At 57.2% G+C, this 13,910-nt stretch overlaps 1 protein-coding gene across 4 annotated transcripts in view; it reads right to left on the reverse strand.

Moving 5' to 3' along the window:
• Positions 1 to 6,518: 6,518 nt before the first annotated feature.
• The window catches only part of ZFHX2 (zinc finger homeobox 2), a 30,381-nt gene continuing 22,989 nt past the window's right edge, over positions 6,519 to 13,910 (reverse strand). For 3 of the 4 annotated variants that reach the window (XM_057543782.1, XM_057543783.1, XM_057543784.1), the window contains exons 9-10: positions 10,314 to 13,784; positions 6,519 to 10,053 (exon numbers count right to left, since the gene is read on the reverse strand). In XM_057543782.1, coding sequence (XP_057399765.1) covers positions 9,074 to 10,053; positions 10,314 to 13,784 — 4,451 coding nt within the window. In that variant the 3' untranslated portion in view covers positions 6,519 to 9,073. The remainder of the gene's footprint in view (positions 10,054 to 10,313; positions 13,785 to 13,910) is intronic. The other variant, XM_057543785.1, reaches the window with a different exon arrangement.

Raw genomic sequence — 13,910 nt, forward strand, 5'->3', positions numbered from 1 at the left:
AAGTTGCTTTGTAAAATACATATGTATCTATTTTTTAAAAAACATTGCACCCGTTTTGGTGTGAGGGTGAGGCGAAGGAGAGAAGGTGACTGAGCCAGGAGGAGAGAGCACAGATGGCTTGGTGGTGGTGTGGTGTGGTGAGTTGCGGGAGCAGGAGAGGGGTCCGGCAGAGGTTGGGCGTGGGCGGGTGAGGACCCTGTTTTCCTCTTTTCGTTTTGCTGTGGATGAAGGAGAGAGAGAGAGAGAGAAAGAGAGAGAGAGGGGGTGGGGAGAGAAGCGAGACAGATGGCAGAGTGGAGAGGCGGCAGCCAGTGCCGGCACTGCCCAGCCTGGGCGGACCCAGCTCCCCCCGCCTGCCAGCTTCCAAATGCCACCCTTCCCCCATCCTCCGTCTCCCCATCCCCCCAGCTTGGCACTGATCTGAGAGAGAGAGGGAGGGAGGCTGGGCAAAGAGCATCTGTTCCCTCCATTCTCCCAGCTCCATCGGCTGCCAACCTAGGGCCATCGCCTGCCTCCATCACCCTTCCTTCCGCCCGCCTGCCCGCCCGCCTCCCCACCCAATCCCAAATGGGTGCTGGATCAGGTGCCGAATCTGGCTGCCTCTCGGGTATACCAGTCACTATGCATTGCTGTGTGTCTGCCACTGCTGCCTGGCACTCGAGGGGCCGTGTGTGTGTATGTGTGTGTGCGCGTGTACATGTGCGCCTAAGTGCGTGCTGTATGTGAGCCTCCTGGGCATGGGTGGGGGTTGGCACTGCGGTTGCCAACCTAGTGTCCAACCAGAAGGACAGAGGGATGGAGTGGAAGAAGGAGGGGAGAGGTTTGGGGCCTGGGAGGACAGAAGGAGGGTGCCTGAGTTGCTTCATGCTGCCTGCTTGCAGGCATGGGCACTGCGGCTGCCACCCTCGTGCCCGCGGAGATGGAAGGAGGCGAATGGGGAGGGGGCAGCGGCAGGAGTCCTGGTGCTCTGGGAGGAAGGCTCGGGACCCGGGAGCCATTGGCATCACATCTGTCAGGCTGGCGCCCCAGGCGGGGTCTGTGGGAACGGGCCCCAGGGGGCAGAGAGGAGGGGCAGGGATGTGTTGCTGATGTTGCTGTCCCTCTAGAGCTCAGCTGTGGGAAATGGTCGGGCTCCGAGGTGGTTGGTCCTCTTCCAGTCTGGGAAAGTGAAGCGGTGGAGAGAGTAGCCAGGGAAGTGCCAAGAGCGTCCAAAAGCCAAGAGGAGAGGTGTGCCCACCGCTCCCCAGGGAGAGCTCGTTGGGCTGGCAGACCGGCCCTTTGTCAGAGCACTGAAGAAGCAAGGGGACCCGGCAGGAGGTGGGTGGGTGCTGGCACTGCCCAGGCAGCCTGGCACAGGCTCTGGTGTTGTGTGAAGTGGGGAGGGTGGCGGTGTCTCTTGCCAATCTGCTTGAGAGGCTTGTTGTGCCAGGAGTGAGAAGGGAGGAGGAGAGATGGTGTGTGTGTGCGTGTGTGTGTGTGTGTGTGTGTGTGTGTGTGAGTTGTTTGGGAGAACAGACTTTTTTCTGCCGGGACCTCCTTCCCATTCCCTCTTAGGTGTGGGGAGTGGAGCGACAGACGGAGAGAGGCGTGAGGACACAAAGGAGGAAACACGCCATTGCCAAGACCCCAAGGAAGGAGGATGGAGAGGCTGGCAGTCCTGCCTGGCCCCCAGCCAGTTTCCTGCTAAAGATGGCCAGATCCCCTTGCCTGGTCTGTATATGTTACTCTGCGGGCGTCTGCGGGGGAGGGAAGGGCTTGCTTGTGAGCTGGGATCTAGAATGGGAAGGGCACCTTTCTGTGGATCCCATTTGGACTCTCCTCCACTCTAACAAGTGAAGTGTCTGGTTTTCTCCCTGGTGCCCTTCTCCCCTCCCCCTCCCTCTACCCCAGCCCTCTTTCATCTCTATCACCACCTGGCTCCTACCGCTTGGCACCTAACCAACTAGATGCCGCCCCGCTTGGCAGCCCTGCACTGGCACGTGAACGCCGTCTCAGATCCTGGCACTGCGGCAAACCCAAAGCCACCAAACATGCTCATGACCGCCACTTGGTGGCAGTGAGAGTGGCGCACACAGGCGTGCCACGCACCGGGTGGAGCCCTGCTGGGGAGTGGCCGAGGACACCCTCAATAGAGGGGCTGAATCCTTGCTCTCCAGCCAACCCCAAGTCCGCCTGCCTTCCAACCAGACACCGACTCCCTCCTCCTACCCCCCACCACGCCCAAGAAAGGGATTTAGATGGTGTCACTCTGTGTTTGAGCAGAATTCCAAGGGAAGCTGGAGCACAGAGGAACAAGGGCACGTTTAAGAGTCACACCCAAGGCTCCAGGCTGGTGGACTCTATTCCTCTCTGGGGAGCAAGGACAGAAAAAAAAAAAATCCTAAGAGGGCAACATGAGATCCTAGAGAGAGGCCAGCCAGCTATGTTGCCACAAAGATGGTGCCAGAAGAGATTGGAAGGGAAAGAGCAGGAAGAAGGAGAGCCCCTCAGGCCTTGCTGCTGGGTAGTGGGGTGGTTGGTGCCTGTGTGTATTTCATTCTGCCCTGCGCCTTGTGATTGGCTGAGCTGTGGTTGAGTTGAACTGGTTCTCTCTCCCTTGTGAAAAGGCCCATATTCAATAACAGTCCTAGAAAGATGGAGATGTGCTCTAGGCCTAGAGAGGTGGGCAGGTGTTAGGAAGACAAAGGCAACTGGGACTTGTCCTTCCAGAAAGACCACTCAAGGAGGTTTTGTGTTTAGGAATTTCTCTATGGCTTCCCAATTCGAGGTGGACAGATTTCCCTGTCTTTGAAATCCACCTCTGGAAGAGAGACCACGGATCAGCAATGAGCCCTCCCTGGCAGAGAGGAAGGCCCCTAGGAGCGGAACCCCAGCATCTGTGGTGACACAGACCAGCCCTACACCTCCAGATGCAGTGCCATCAGGAGTCCTGCTAAACTGGACCTTGGGCCTCCATGTGGAAGAACTTCCAGCAGGTTGGGCTTTCCTTGCTTCCTGGGTGGCCAGAGGCTGTGGGTCAGTGACTAGGAAGATATTCGGGTAGAAGAATTGGCGGCTCTGGGTGACGTCAGGGGAGGTCGGGTGGCTCAGATAGGGGTAGGACCTGCTCAGAGGGGAGTAAAGCCATTGCCCGGCCTGGGGGCTCTCTGACTTCAGCACCTCCGGAAGTGGATGCAGCTTCAGAAGCAGCAAGGTGGTTTCCACAGCAGAGGAGAAAACAGGGAGGCACTCAGTCAAGGGGGTGAGTGGGCAATGCTTGTAACTTTTTTCCTGTTGAAGAATAGGCACCATAAGCAGAAGACATAGTCAGATTTCCAAATGTCAGGGTAATGAGGATAATCTGGGGTGACGCTAGTCCCCTGTGGCAGCCCCAGCCGTAGCAGGGTTAGGCCTTGGGTGTTGGAGAGTTAGGGGCAGGTCACAGATGTAGACGGGGCTGAGCAATCTAAATAAGTGGTTCTCAGATTCCAGAAAGCACTGAATCACTTCAAGAGTTTCTGATTCAGTTGGTCTGAGGTGTGGTCCAGGAATGTGCATTTTGAACAAGTTCTCAGGTGACCACTGATGCAGGTGGACAAAACTTTGAGAAACACTGTTCTAAGAGATGGCAGTTAATGGTAGGACAGTTAATCAGGTCTGGATTTCCCACGCCTTTTGCATCTTTCTTCATCCTCCCCAACCATATTCATGTCTTTATGCAGTCATGCATGGGATATATGTGTTGGGGGGGTGTGGGGATGTGTGTTTTTAGGTGGGGGCAGCAGGAGGAAAAGGAGAGATTGTGAGGTCAAATCAGGCAGATTTAACTTGTTAGAACTATGCTTCTCACTGGCAGGAGTTATCACAGAAGAATCCCTTACGGGACACTTTCAGCACCCAGGTTCTGATGGATGGCTGCCCTGTTTCTGAAACCAGAACCCCTAGGTTAGGAGCATTGTCGGGCGATTGCTCTCTGCGGTCCGGTCAGATGGGTGTGGATTCTGCAGCTCTGTACGGGATGGGTCCTAGTTACACTTCTCTCTGGAGGCAGGTCAGGGTCCCGGGGAGTGGAAGCAGGGGTCGGCAGAACCCAGGGCCTGGCCTGCTGCTGATGCTTAGCGAGTCGCTGCCGGTGCTGCTGTTTGAGCACTTGGCGGGGCTCTCCAGGAGCGAGCACAGCGGAGGCCAGGCCAGTTGAGAAGGCATGCTGCAGGTTGGGATATCAGGGAGGGACTACGGATGTGGGGCAGTGCTGAGCTCCTGCTGATTACTTGTTCCAGTCTTTTAGCCACTGTTTGTTTAAGAGTGTGTGTATGGCTGGGGAGGAGTATGAGTCAGTCCTGGTCACCATTCCCCCCTCACTGTCTTTCTGGTCCACCTGTAATCAACCTGCTTCCCCACCAGCCTCTAGCCAGACACCTCTGCATGACTGGGAGCTGCACGAAACATGAGGCTCAGACTACTGACAGGGAATAATGCCATTGACCCCTTGTCTCTCCTTTGTCTGAAGGCTGTGGGGATTCTCTGTATGAAGGAGAAAGATGGGGTGGGTCCTCACTCAATTTTATGTTCTTCTGGGAGTTTATGTCTTTCCCTGGGAGGCTTTCCCTGGGGATTGATCACTTCCCATCTTTCCCCAGATTTAAGGAGTCCTGGCCTAGGTCTTCTATGAACTTCCTCTCTGGCTTTTTTTTCATCTCATCTTTTCACAATTGTATCCACGCTGTAATTCTGTAAACCCCTGAGGCTGGGCCTATAGCCTTTCTTATTGTAGCCAGAACTTCGTTGGAATTGGGACATTTCTTCCCCACTCAGTTCTCTAAGAATGACATCCTCAGGGCTTACAGGTTTCTCATTAGTTGCTCCCCAGTACCTGGCCCTTCATGTAACACAGGTTCCCAGCACAGCTTATCCCTGTGTTTCATATACGTTTTCCCCAGAGTTTCTTCCTGGTTTCTCTTCTACCTCCCTCCCCTCCCTAGCCAGGCTCTTCTGTCCCCCAGATTACAGGGTTCCTGGTAAGGACAGCTACTCAGTCAGCTCCAGTCCACGACTGTGAATGTACCTGGTGTCTCCACACCAGAGGAATTTAAGGTCCTTTCCCATGGATTAATGGTCAACATTTGGTCACCCTTCTTGACCCTGGTTACATTTCTCTGTTTATAAGCTTTTCCTACTTCCTGTTGTGTGAAGAAAATTACTATGTATTGGAGGGTGTTTCTACTTAATGGGAGTGTAGTTGATGGCTCTGGGGCACGGCCCTTGTGCCTATATGCCCGTGGGGCCCATTCTTTCTGGCATTTGTGTGCATCCGTGTAGCTCTCTCTATACATGGTTCTGCTGTTGTTTCTGACGGTGTGCTTGCTTGCTTTGTTGGTGCAGTTGTATACACAGAGCTCTGTATTTCAGTTGTGAATATCTATACAGGGATGAATGATTAGAGGAGCGAATGTGTCTACTCCAGGGGCTAGAGGGTCGGGGGGAAGAACAGGTCTCTTTCTGTGGTCCTATTGCAGACTCTGCCCCATTTGGCCACTACGGCTTCAGATTTTCTCATTTTCTTCCACAGACTTTGATTTTTGTTCCTAGTTGAGAATTGGGTACCTTAAGCCATCCCCATACAGGCTCTGGTTTAGAGCAAAGACAGCCAAGATCATTTCCACTTCCTCCTCCTGGTACTGACCCTGACAGTAAGTAGGGTGGACCAGAGTTTGGATGCTTTAGGACCTGTGTATGTCAGAAACCCTAAGCCTTTGCCCCGAGCCATGGAAGACCAGTCTTACGAGCCCTTGATTCAGGCTCACTTTAGAGCTGGCGTGGAGGGGAGGGAACCACGAGATAGGTATGGCTGTGCCACGCGCTCGGGTTGGTTTACTGCTCCACAGAAGCAGCACGTTTTAACCTGGGCGACTTGGCATTCACCTCTAGCATTCTGCGTGGGGCTGTGCTGACTCAGCCTCTGTCCACAGGAGCCACCCACTCGCTGAATCTCCAGAGCAGAAGTGCTGCTGCTGAGGACTGTGGTCTCAGGAAGGGCTTAGGGAGGAGTGCTTCCGGCCCCTGGGAACACGGAGTGGCACACCCTCCAGAAGCACGTTGACTGACCTAAGTCAGCAGTTGGCCAGGCTCCTCTGTCCCCCAGATTATAGGGTTCCTGGTAAGGACAGCTACTCAGTCAGCTCCAGTCCACGACTGTGAATGTACATGGGATTCTCCACGCCAGGGAATCTGGGTGTAAGAGATTATGTTGAAGGGCAACAGGAGGAGGAGTTTGTGGCTGTATTAACTCCTGGTGAAAATATTCATAGTTCAAACTAAAGCCAACCTACCCTGGCTGTAAATCCCTAAAATGCATGAAACCATACCTCTAATCATCCCATGCAAGGTGTTTGCCAAGGTTTTCTTTAAAACGTTCCCTCTTTTTCTCCTGTTTTTTTTTTTTTTTTCTCTAATTTTTCTTTGTTTGTTTTCAACTTTTTTACACATATCACATTCCCAGAAAGCACAGAGTGAAAAAGCTTCTTTCCTCATACACATGCTGCTAAGAAAATAGTTTTATACACAGAATTTCAACAGGAGAGAGAAAAGGATAGAGAGGGAGGGAGGGAGGGGTGCACGAGAGATGCTGAGGTGGGGGAAGGTGGGAGCAGCAGGAGCAAGCCCGTGGTTGGGCAGTTTCATTCTTCTTGCATTTGGAACTGGCGTTTTTGGCATCATCAGAATAACTAATCCACCCCACCCCTGATGTGCTAGGTTAGGAGCTTTTCATTTTAGAAATGAATGGGACCAGAAGTGAGATTCACAGAGCATATGGGGACTAGGAACTGAGCTAAGTTTTCCCTCCCCTTTTCTCTCCTCCTATCTTTTCTGCACATAAGCCACTGCTTCAGTATTAACATGTTCAAGGAACAGGGTGACAGGCCAGGAAACCTAAATCCCAGGGCTGGCTGAATTTGTGTGTGTGCGTGTATGAAATGGATACTGGTAGTAGAAGCAGCCTGAAGGGAGAGTTTGGAAGGAGACTACCTGGAAAGGGGGAGGTCTTAGGGGCAAGGGTCGTAGGAGAAACTACCTGGAGGACTGGGAAATTTTTGCAGGCTTTTCTTTGCTAAAACACCTGCGTCTCCACCCATTGCCACTGTAGCTGGGCTTTGGAGTTGCCACAGTTACTTGATGTTCACAGAGAACGAAGTTAGAGGTGGGGAACCCTCTTCTAGCACATTCCTCATCTGTTGGTTCCCTTGGTGATCTCACTCTATCAAAGGTTCGCCTTGTGCTTCAGTCATCCCCTTGCCCACCCATCACCTCAGCTGTCATCAGCTCGAGACCCCATGAGCTTCATAGGGAGGCCCTGACTCCTTTGTGTGTGTGTGTGTTGTGGGGGGGGGTACCTCCAGCAGCTGCTGCTTCCTGGAGGAGATGGGCCAGGCCGGAGGAAGCAGGGGCAGAGGATGGGGTGGTGTGGGAAGAACACAGACAGGGAATAAGGGTCCCCACAAAGGCAAAGAGGTTCAAGAAGGGCCAGAAATCTGAAGGGGGCACCAGGAAGGGAATGGGAGGAGAGGTGTGTGAAAGAAATGAATGAGAGGAGATGGTGGCAGCTACGTGAAAGGGAAGCAGACCCAAGATTCAGAAACCAGACTGCCTGGGCTATAGTCCACCCCTTTCCTCCTGAGACGGCCAAGCTACTTTCAGTGACACTGACTTTTGTAACTCACAGCTGAGAATGAGGGGATGTTTGTTAACCTGTCCTGATAAATACTCAATTCAGGGGGCAAGGATGGGGTTCTCTCCCCAGCCTCCAGGCTCTTCTCCCCATTACCAGCTCCCGCTCCTGAGGCTGGGCACAGCCAAGGCAGGGCTGCACTCCCGTTAGTCTTGTGGACCACTGAACCCAAGCAAGGACTTAAAGCCATTTGATCTTCCAGAGACAAGGTGGTTCAAAGACCCTTGAACCATTAAAATGGGGTGGGGTGGGGAGTGACACAAACAGGAAAAAAAACACTTGTTTGATGGGAGAGTTTTCAGGCTTTTTTCTTTTTTTTTTTCCAAGTTTGTTTTTCATTAGTTCATTCCTCTGGTCTCTCCATCTCTCTCTCCCGCACGTGTGTGCGTGCTCTCTCTCGCACTTGTGTTTTGTTTTTTTTTTGGTTGTGTGTTTCAGTTTTTTTTTTAAAGAACTTTGGATTTGCCGTTGGTGGGCAGCGCCGGTCCCGGAGGCTGGACCGCCACGTGGCAGGGCTGGGACAAGGGGCAGGCCGACGGCTGCTGAGAGGATCTCTGTGTTTAAAGCCTTTGAGAATAAGTTACTGCAGTTTCCGGGGTGCAGGGTGGGGGCTGGCAGAGGGGTTCCTGGCCGCGGCTTCCCCTAGAGTTCAGGCCACAGGGGCTCCCCTGTCAGGTGAGGAGGGAGGGGTGTGAGGAGAGTGAGCTGGGAGTACTTCTCCCCGCTGACCTCCAGTTTGGTTAGAGTTTCGTGGGCTCCCTGCCCATCCCAGGCTCCAACCTTGGGAGCCAACTGAGTATTTGGAAAGAGTTTGTGAGCGGTATGGTGCTCTAGACGAGGAGGGTAGGAAGGAGAAGGGGGAGTGGCAAAGTTTATTTTCCTTCCCCCTTCCTTGTCTTGGGTTTTCTTTTTCCCTTCTTCTTCTTCTTCTTCTTTTTTTTTTTTTGGTGTTTTCTCAGTCAGTGGAACAGCGTGGGATAACATATTTGTGTGTTTATAGGAGTTGGAGGGGTGACTGGGAATTCAGTAGGAAAGAGGCTGTAGGAAGATGAAACCAAGGATAGATTTTGTGTCTGGTGGGCAGGGTGGATGTGAAAGAATAATCGAGATGGCAAGATGGATGTGTTGCCCGTGAAGACCAAGGGGTCAGGATTTGTGAAGGATCGGTGTGTCTGGGGGTGGAGGAGGAGGCAGGACTCTGCTGGAGGTGGGGTGTGTGAAGCCCACTGAGGGTGGGAACTGAGAGATTCCCAGGGGGGTGGGCAGGGCCAAGGGTGGGGTGAGAGATTTGAGCTCCCACCAGACACCGCTTGGGGTAAGAGAAGGAGCCCCGAGGCCCTCCCTGCCCCCGCGTCTTGGTTTATCTGTTTATAAAGCTAGAAGTGTAGAGGTAGTAGTAGTTTTTGGGTTGGAGTCCGTGTGAGGTAATCTTGCTTCCTCTTTGGCAAAAGCCACAGCAGCCGTGGCGGCAGTGGCGGCGTTGGTGGCGGCGCCAGGTGGGCCCCCTGGGGGCGGGGCCGCCTTGCGCCTGTGGGCCGAGGAGCGCAGGTGCGAGGCCAGGGCTTCTCGCCCACTCAGCAGCACCTCACATGCCAGGCAGTGGTAGGTGCAGATGGGCACCCGCAGCGGGGGGGGCATGGAACCCCCGGAGCCCCGCCCAAAGAAGCAGAAGGATCTCTGGTGAGCAGTGGCCAGGGCCTCCCCGTCAAATGCCATCTTGCACTGGCGGCAAAGGTAGCGGTGGGTCACGTCCACGGTGGAGATGCCGGTGCTGCCTGTCAGCAGCTCGTCGGCCTCCCCGGCCTCCCCCTCCCCTGGAGCGGGCAGTTCAGGCGGCTTCGGAGGCGCTGTGGCTATGGGCTCGGGGCCCTGGGGCGGTGGCTGGAGGAGGGCGTTGGGGAGCAGTCCGATGAGGGTCTGAGGTATCACGGGGTTCATGGGAAACAGTCCCTTCTTCATGCCATAGAGCTGTTGGAAGTAGGCCCCCTGTAACTGGGGACCAAAGACAGCTGGCGGCGTGGCCCCCCCTGCAGAGGGCAACGGGAAGGGCAGGAACTGGCCCCCCAACAGGGCTGGGACAGTGGCCTTCAATGCTTTGAGGTTCTTGAGGGCGTCAGTGGAGGAGTTGGTGGGGGCTGCAGCTGGCTTTCGCTCACCGGAGACCTTGTCCCCAGAGGGTTCAGTAGGCGGGCCTGGGGCAGGGTCAGTGGTGCCTACTGTGGAGGTGTTGGTGTGGTCGGGCATAGGCCTCTGAGGTAAGGGGCAGCCTGGGCCAGCAGTCTGGACCACTGTGGTAGCAGGCAGGACCGAAGTGGCGAGGCCAAGGAGGCCTGAGGAGGCTGCAGGGCCTAGGAAGATGAAGAGTGATGATTAGCCACCTCCTGGCGCTGCCATCCTTCCTGCTGGAGGCCACCTCCAGCCACATACTCATGCGTCCCCACCGCCTGGCCTCCATGCTCCCTCTCCTCCCTTCTCTACCCCACCAGCTGGAAACACAGGGAGGCCAGGGAGGAGACTGGAGATGGGAGGAGTCAAGAAGGAAAAGGAAGGGCACCTCATTAGAGGGAGATGCCCTCTGAAGTCCAGCTTCTCCCAACCTCTCACTCACCTGTGCTGAAAGGAGCTAAGCTGCCCAGCGGGGGCTGGGCCAGAGCTGGGCTGGACAAGAGGACCGGGGCCAGGCGAGGCAGAGCCGGGGCAGCCCCGAGGGGCACAGAGGCAGGTGTGGTGGCAGGTGGAGCCTTGGGAGCGGGGGGTGCCTCGGGTGCTGGGGCCAAGTCGTAGCACTTGCTTTCACTCTTCAGCTGGGCTCGGACTGCCTCCTTGAGCTTGGCCAGGTGCTGGCGGGAAAAGAGGTGGCCTCGGCAGGAGACATAGAAGTCATACTTGACATCACAGTAGGGGCAGTCGGTGCGCTGGGCTCCCAAGGGGCCCTCACCGCTGCCCCCAGCCCCACCGACTGCTGCCCCCTGCAGCTTGGCCTTCTTCTCCTTGGCACGAGCATTCTGGAACCAGACCTGGATGACTCTCTTGGGCAGCCCAATCTCCTCCCCCAGCACCTCGCACTCCTGCATGGTAGGGGTGCGGTAGGCTTCGTAGCAGGCTTTCATGATCTTCAGCTGCAGACTGCTCATCTGGGTCCTGTAGCGCCGCTGCCCCATTCCATCTGGGACCCCAGCCCCACCTCCTGGGCCCCCATTGGTCCCTCCAGCCCCGGGGGACTCTGGTTCAGCCAGGCTGGAAGCTGACGAATCACTTAAATCCCCTGCAGATGGACTGCAAGCCTCACTCTCTGGAGAAGCTTTAGACGGTTCCTCTGGGCCCTCATCCTCATTGGGTGGAGGGGGAGGTGGGAGAGGTAGAGGTGGCTCTGGTGTCAGAGTGGGGGCCTCTCTCCCAGGTGGCAGAAAAGGCAGAGGCCCAGTAGCAGGGGTGACCGTGGGGTAGGGAAAAGCAGGTGTTTCCCTCTTTGGGGCCTCCCTCCCAGCCCCATCATCCACCTTGCCCAGCAAGTGGTTGAACTTGGGGAAGGGTGCGGGGCTGGGTGTGACGGGGGCCTTGACTGCCGGACTGGGCACTCCCCCGGGGGTGCTTCGGAACTGGCCCTTCCTCTCCCGGGCCCTGGTGTTCTGGAACCAGACCTGCACCACTCGCTTCTTGAGCCCCACCTCCTCGGAGATGCAGTCGAGCATCTTGCGCGTCGGGTTGGAGTCCTGCATGTACCAGCGGTACAGGATTTCCAGCTGCTCCGGCAGGATGGTGGTACGCAGGCGCTTATCCCTGGGGGGCTCACCCTCCCCACCCACCCCTGCTTCGCTGCCCGTGGGAGACAGGCTACCGTCCTCGTGCTTCCGTTTGAGGGGTGGCCCTGGCACTGGTGGAGTGCCTGGCACAGGAGGGTTTCGCTCCCCGAACACCAGCAAGGGCAGGTCTAGGAGGTGGGGGGCAGTGCTGGGCTGCACAGGTGGCAGGAAGTGCAGCCGGCGGTGACTGGTCAGGAGGTCCTGGCTGGGGAAAGACATGGCGCACTGGTCACAGGCGTGGACGGGGCAGGGCGAGGGAGGGGCCCTCCCTTCAGGCTCTTTGCCTCCTGGCTTCGTGGCCTCTGCTTGGCCCAGCTCTTCCCTGTCTGGAGGTTCTGGTGATGGGCCCTCGGGCCCCGCTGGGGGTTCCGGGCCCTGTTCCTCCTCTGCGTCTTCCTCCTCTGCGTCTTCCTCCTCTTCCCCCCTCTCTGCCTCTTCCTCCTCTTCCGGATGCTGGTCGTCATAGCATTTCTTGAGGTGCCGCACCAAGTCAAAAACACAGGAGAAGGTGGCCCGGCAGCGCCGGCAGCCGGAGGCTCCCCCAGTGCCTCCCCCGCTGGGCACAGGCCCACCGTCGCCGGCGCTTTTGCGAGCCTTCTGGCGGGCGTTCTGGAACCACACCACCACCACACGGCTAGCCAGGCCCAAGAGACTTGCGAGCCGCTCCACCTCTCCGTCCTTGGGGTAGGCGCTGGTCTCAAAGAAAGACTGCAGGGCTTGGGTCTGGAACTCTGTGAACTTGGTTCTGGAGAAGCGGCGGCCTGCAGGCACTAGGGGAGGAAGATTCCCTCTGGAGCTTTCTTCCTCCTCTGGGGGCCAGCGTCCTCCTGCCCGGCCTCGCTCCTCAGGGGGGCGGGCCCCCTCTGCCTCAGGCTCTGGGACCAGGAGAGGTGGGCCCAGGTGGGGAGCAGGTGAATCCAGAGGCCCATCGGGAGGTTTGGGGGACCCTGCCGGGGGCGGGTAGAGGCTATCATAGCTCTTTCGAAACTGAGCGGCGTATCGGCTCAGGGCCTCAAAGGGCAGAAAGCGGCGGTGCACGTGCTCCTCGTGTGTCTTGAGGATGAGCATATTGGAGAAGAGTCTCCCACAGGCCCCGCAGGCCAGCTTGTCCCCACCGCCCAGGGCCTCGGGTGGGGGTGGGGTTGGGGGAAGGGGCACAGCCTGCTTCCCTTCATTGTACTGGATCACCAGCTCAAAGCCAAAGTTTTCTAGAAGGGCTTTGGCTGCGGTGCGGGCCGCCTCGTTGGGCGTTGGCTGGGGGGGTGAGCTGGGCGCTGTCTCATTCCCCTCTTCTGCCGTGGGTGGCCGCTCCCACTCTCGCTCAGCCAGCTCGGCCTTAGGGGGCGGGGGAGGAGGGGTGGCGGCCGGCAGGGACAGCAGGGGCGCGGGCCCAGCCAGTGCCAGTTTGGGCCCTACCTTGAGGTCATGGAGGTAGAAGGGCAGGAGCAGCTGCTGCTGCTGGAGCTTAAGCAGGGACTCGGGCACCAGAGGGAAGGAGGGCAGGACTGGTGGGGCGAAGAGTGGGGCTGGGAATCGGTGCAGGTCCAGGGGAGGTGGGGGAGGGGACAGGAAGGGCAGTCCACCAGATACGAAGCCACCAGGGTCAGGGCCCTTCTTCTCAGTGCCCACCTCCCCCTCAGTCTCGCCTTCCTTGGGCTCTTCCGGGCCGCGCTCTGGCCCCTCGGCCTTGGCGTCCGTCTTGGCTCCCCTTGAGCGAGTCTGGTGCAGGACGGAGCGCATGTGGATCTCCAGGGTGGAGCTCTGGTTGTAGGAGACGCGGCAGACCGTGCACTTAAAGGGCTTGTCTGTGGCGGCGGCGGGGGCGGGTGCTGCACCAGCTTCCCCGCGGGCAGGCCCGGAGGGGTCAACGGCAGCCTTCTTCATCTTGTGCAGGTGGGAGACTGAGTTATAATGGACCAGGAGGATGTTCTTTTGCGTGAAGGACTCCTTACACACAGTGCACTTGTAGGGCCGGGCAGGGTCGAGAAACTTGTCCAGGGCAAAGTTGGTGGTCTTCCGATAGGTCAGAGGGTGGCGAGAGTCAGCTGGAGCTGGCTCTGCCAGGCGGGGCTCCCCGCCAGCCCCCTCTTCCTCCTCAGCCGTGGTGGGTGGAGGAGCTACTTCGTCAGCTTGGGCATCGGGCCGAGGGGCTGGAGATGGGGCTGGAGAAGGGGGCTGGTCAGGGCTTCCCATGGGCTTGTCTGGGGCCTCAGCTGAGGGCAGGGGAGGCTCAGGAAGAGGATCAGGACTGGCTTCCGGGGTCAGGTGAGGGCCTTCTGGGGGAGAGAGAAGGGGGCGCAGTGAGAAGGGAACCTCGTCTAAATCAGACCCCACCCACTCAGTATCTAGGGCAACTCATCCTTGCCTCAGTTGTCTTTAGACCTTCTTGGTCCGAGGAATCC

This window comes from Balaenoptera acutorostrata, chromosome 3 (genome assembly GCF_949987535.1).
Source record: "Balaenoptera acutorostrata chromosome 3, mBalAcu1.1, whole genome shotgun sequence".
NCBI classification, from domain to species: Eukaryota; Metazoa; Chordata; class Mammalia; order Artiodactyla; family Balaenopteridae; genus Balaenoptera; species Balaenoptera acutorostrata.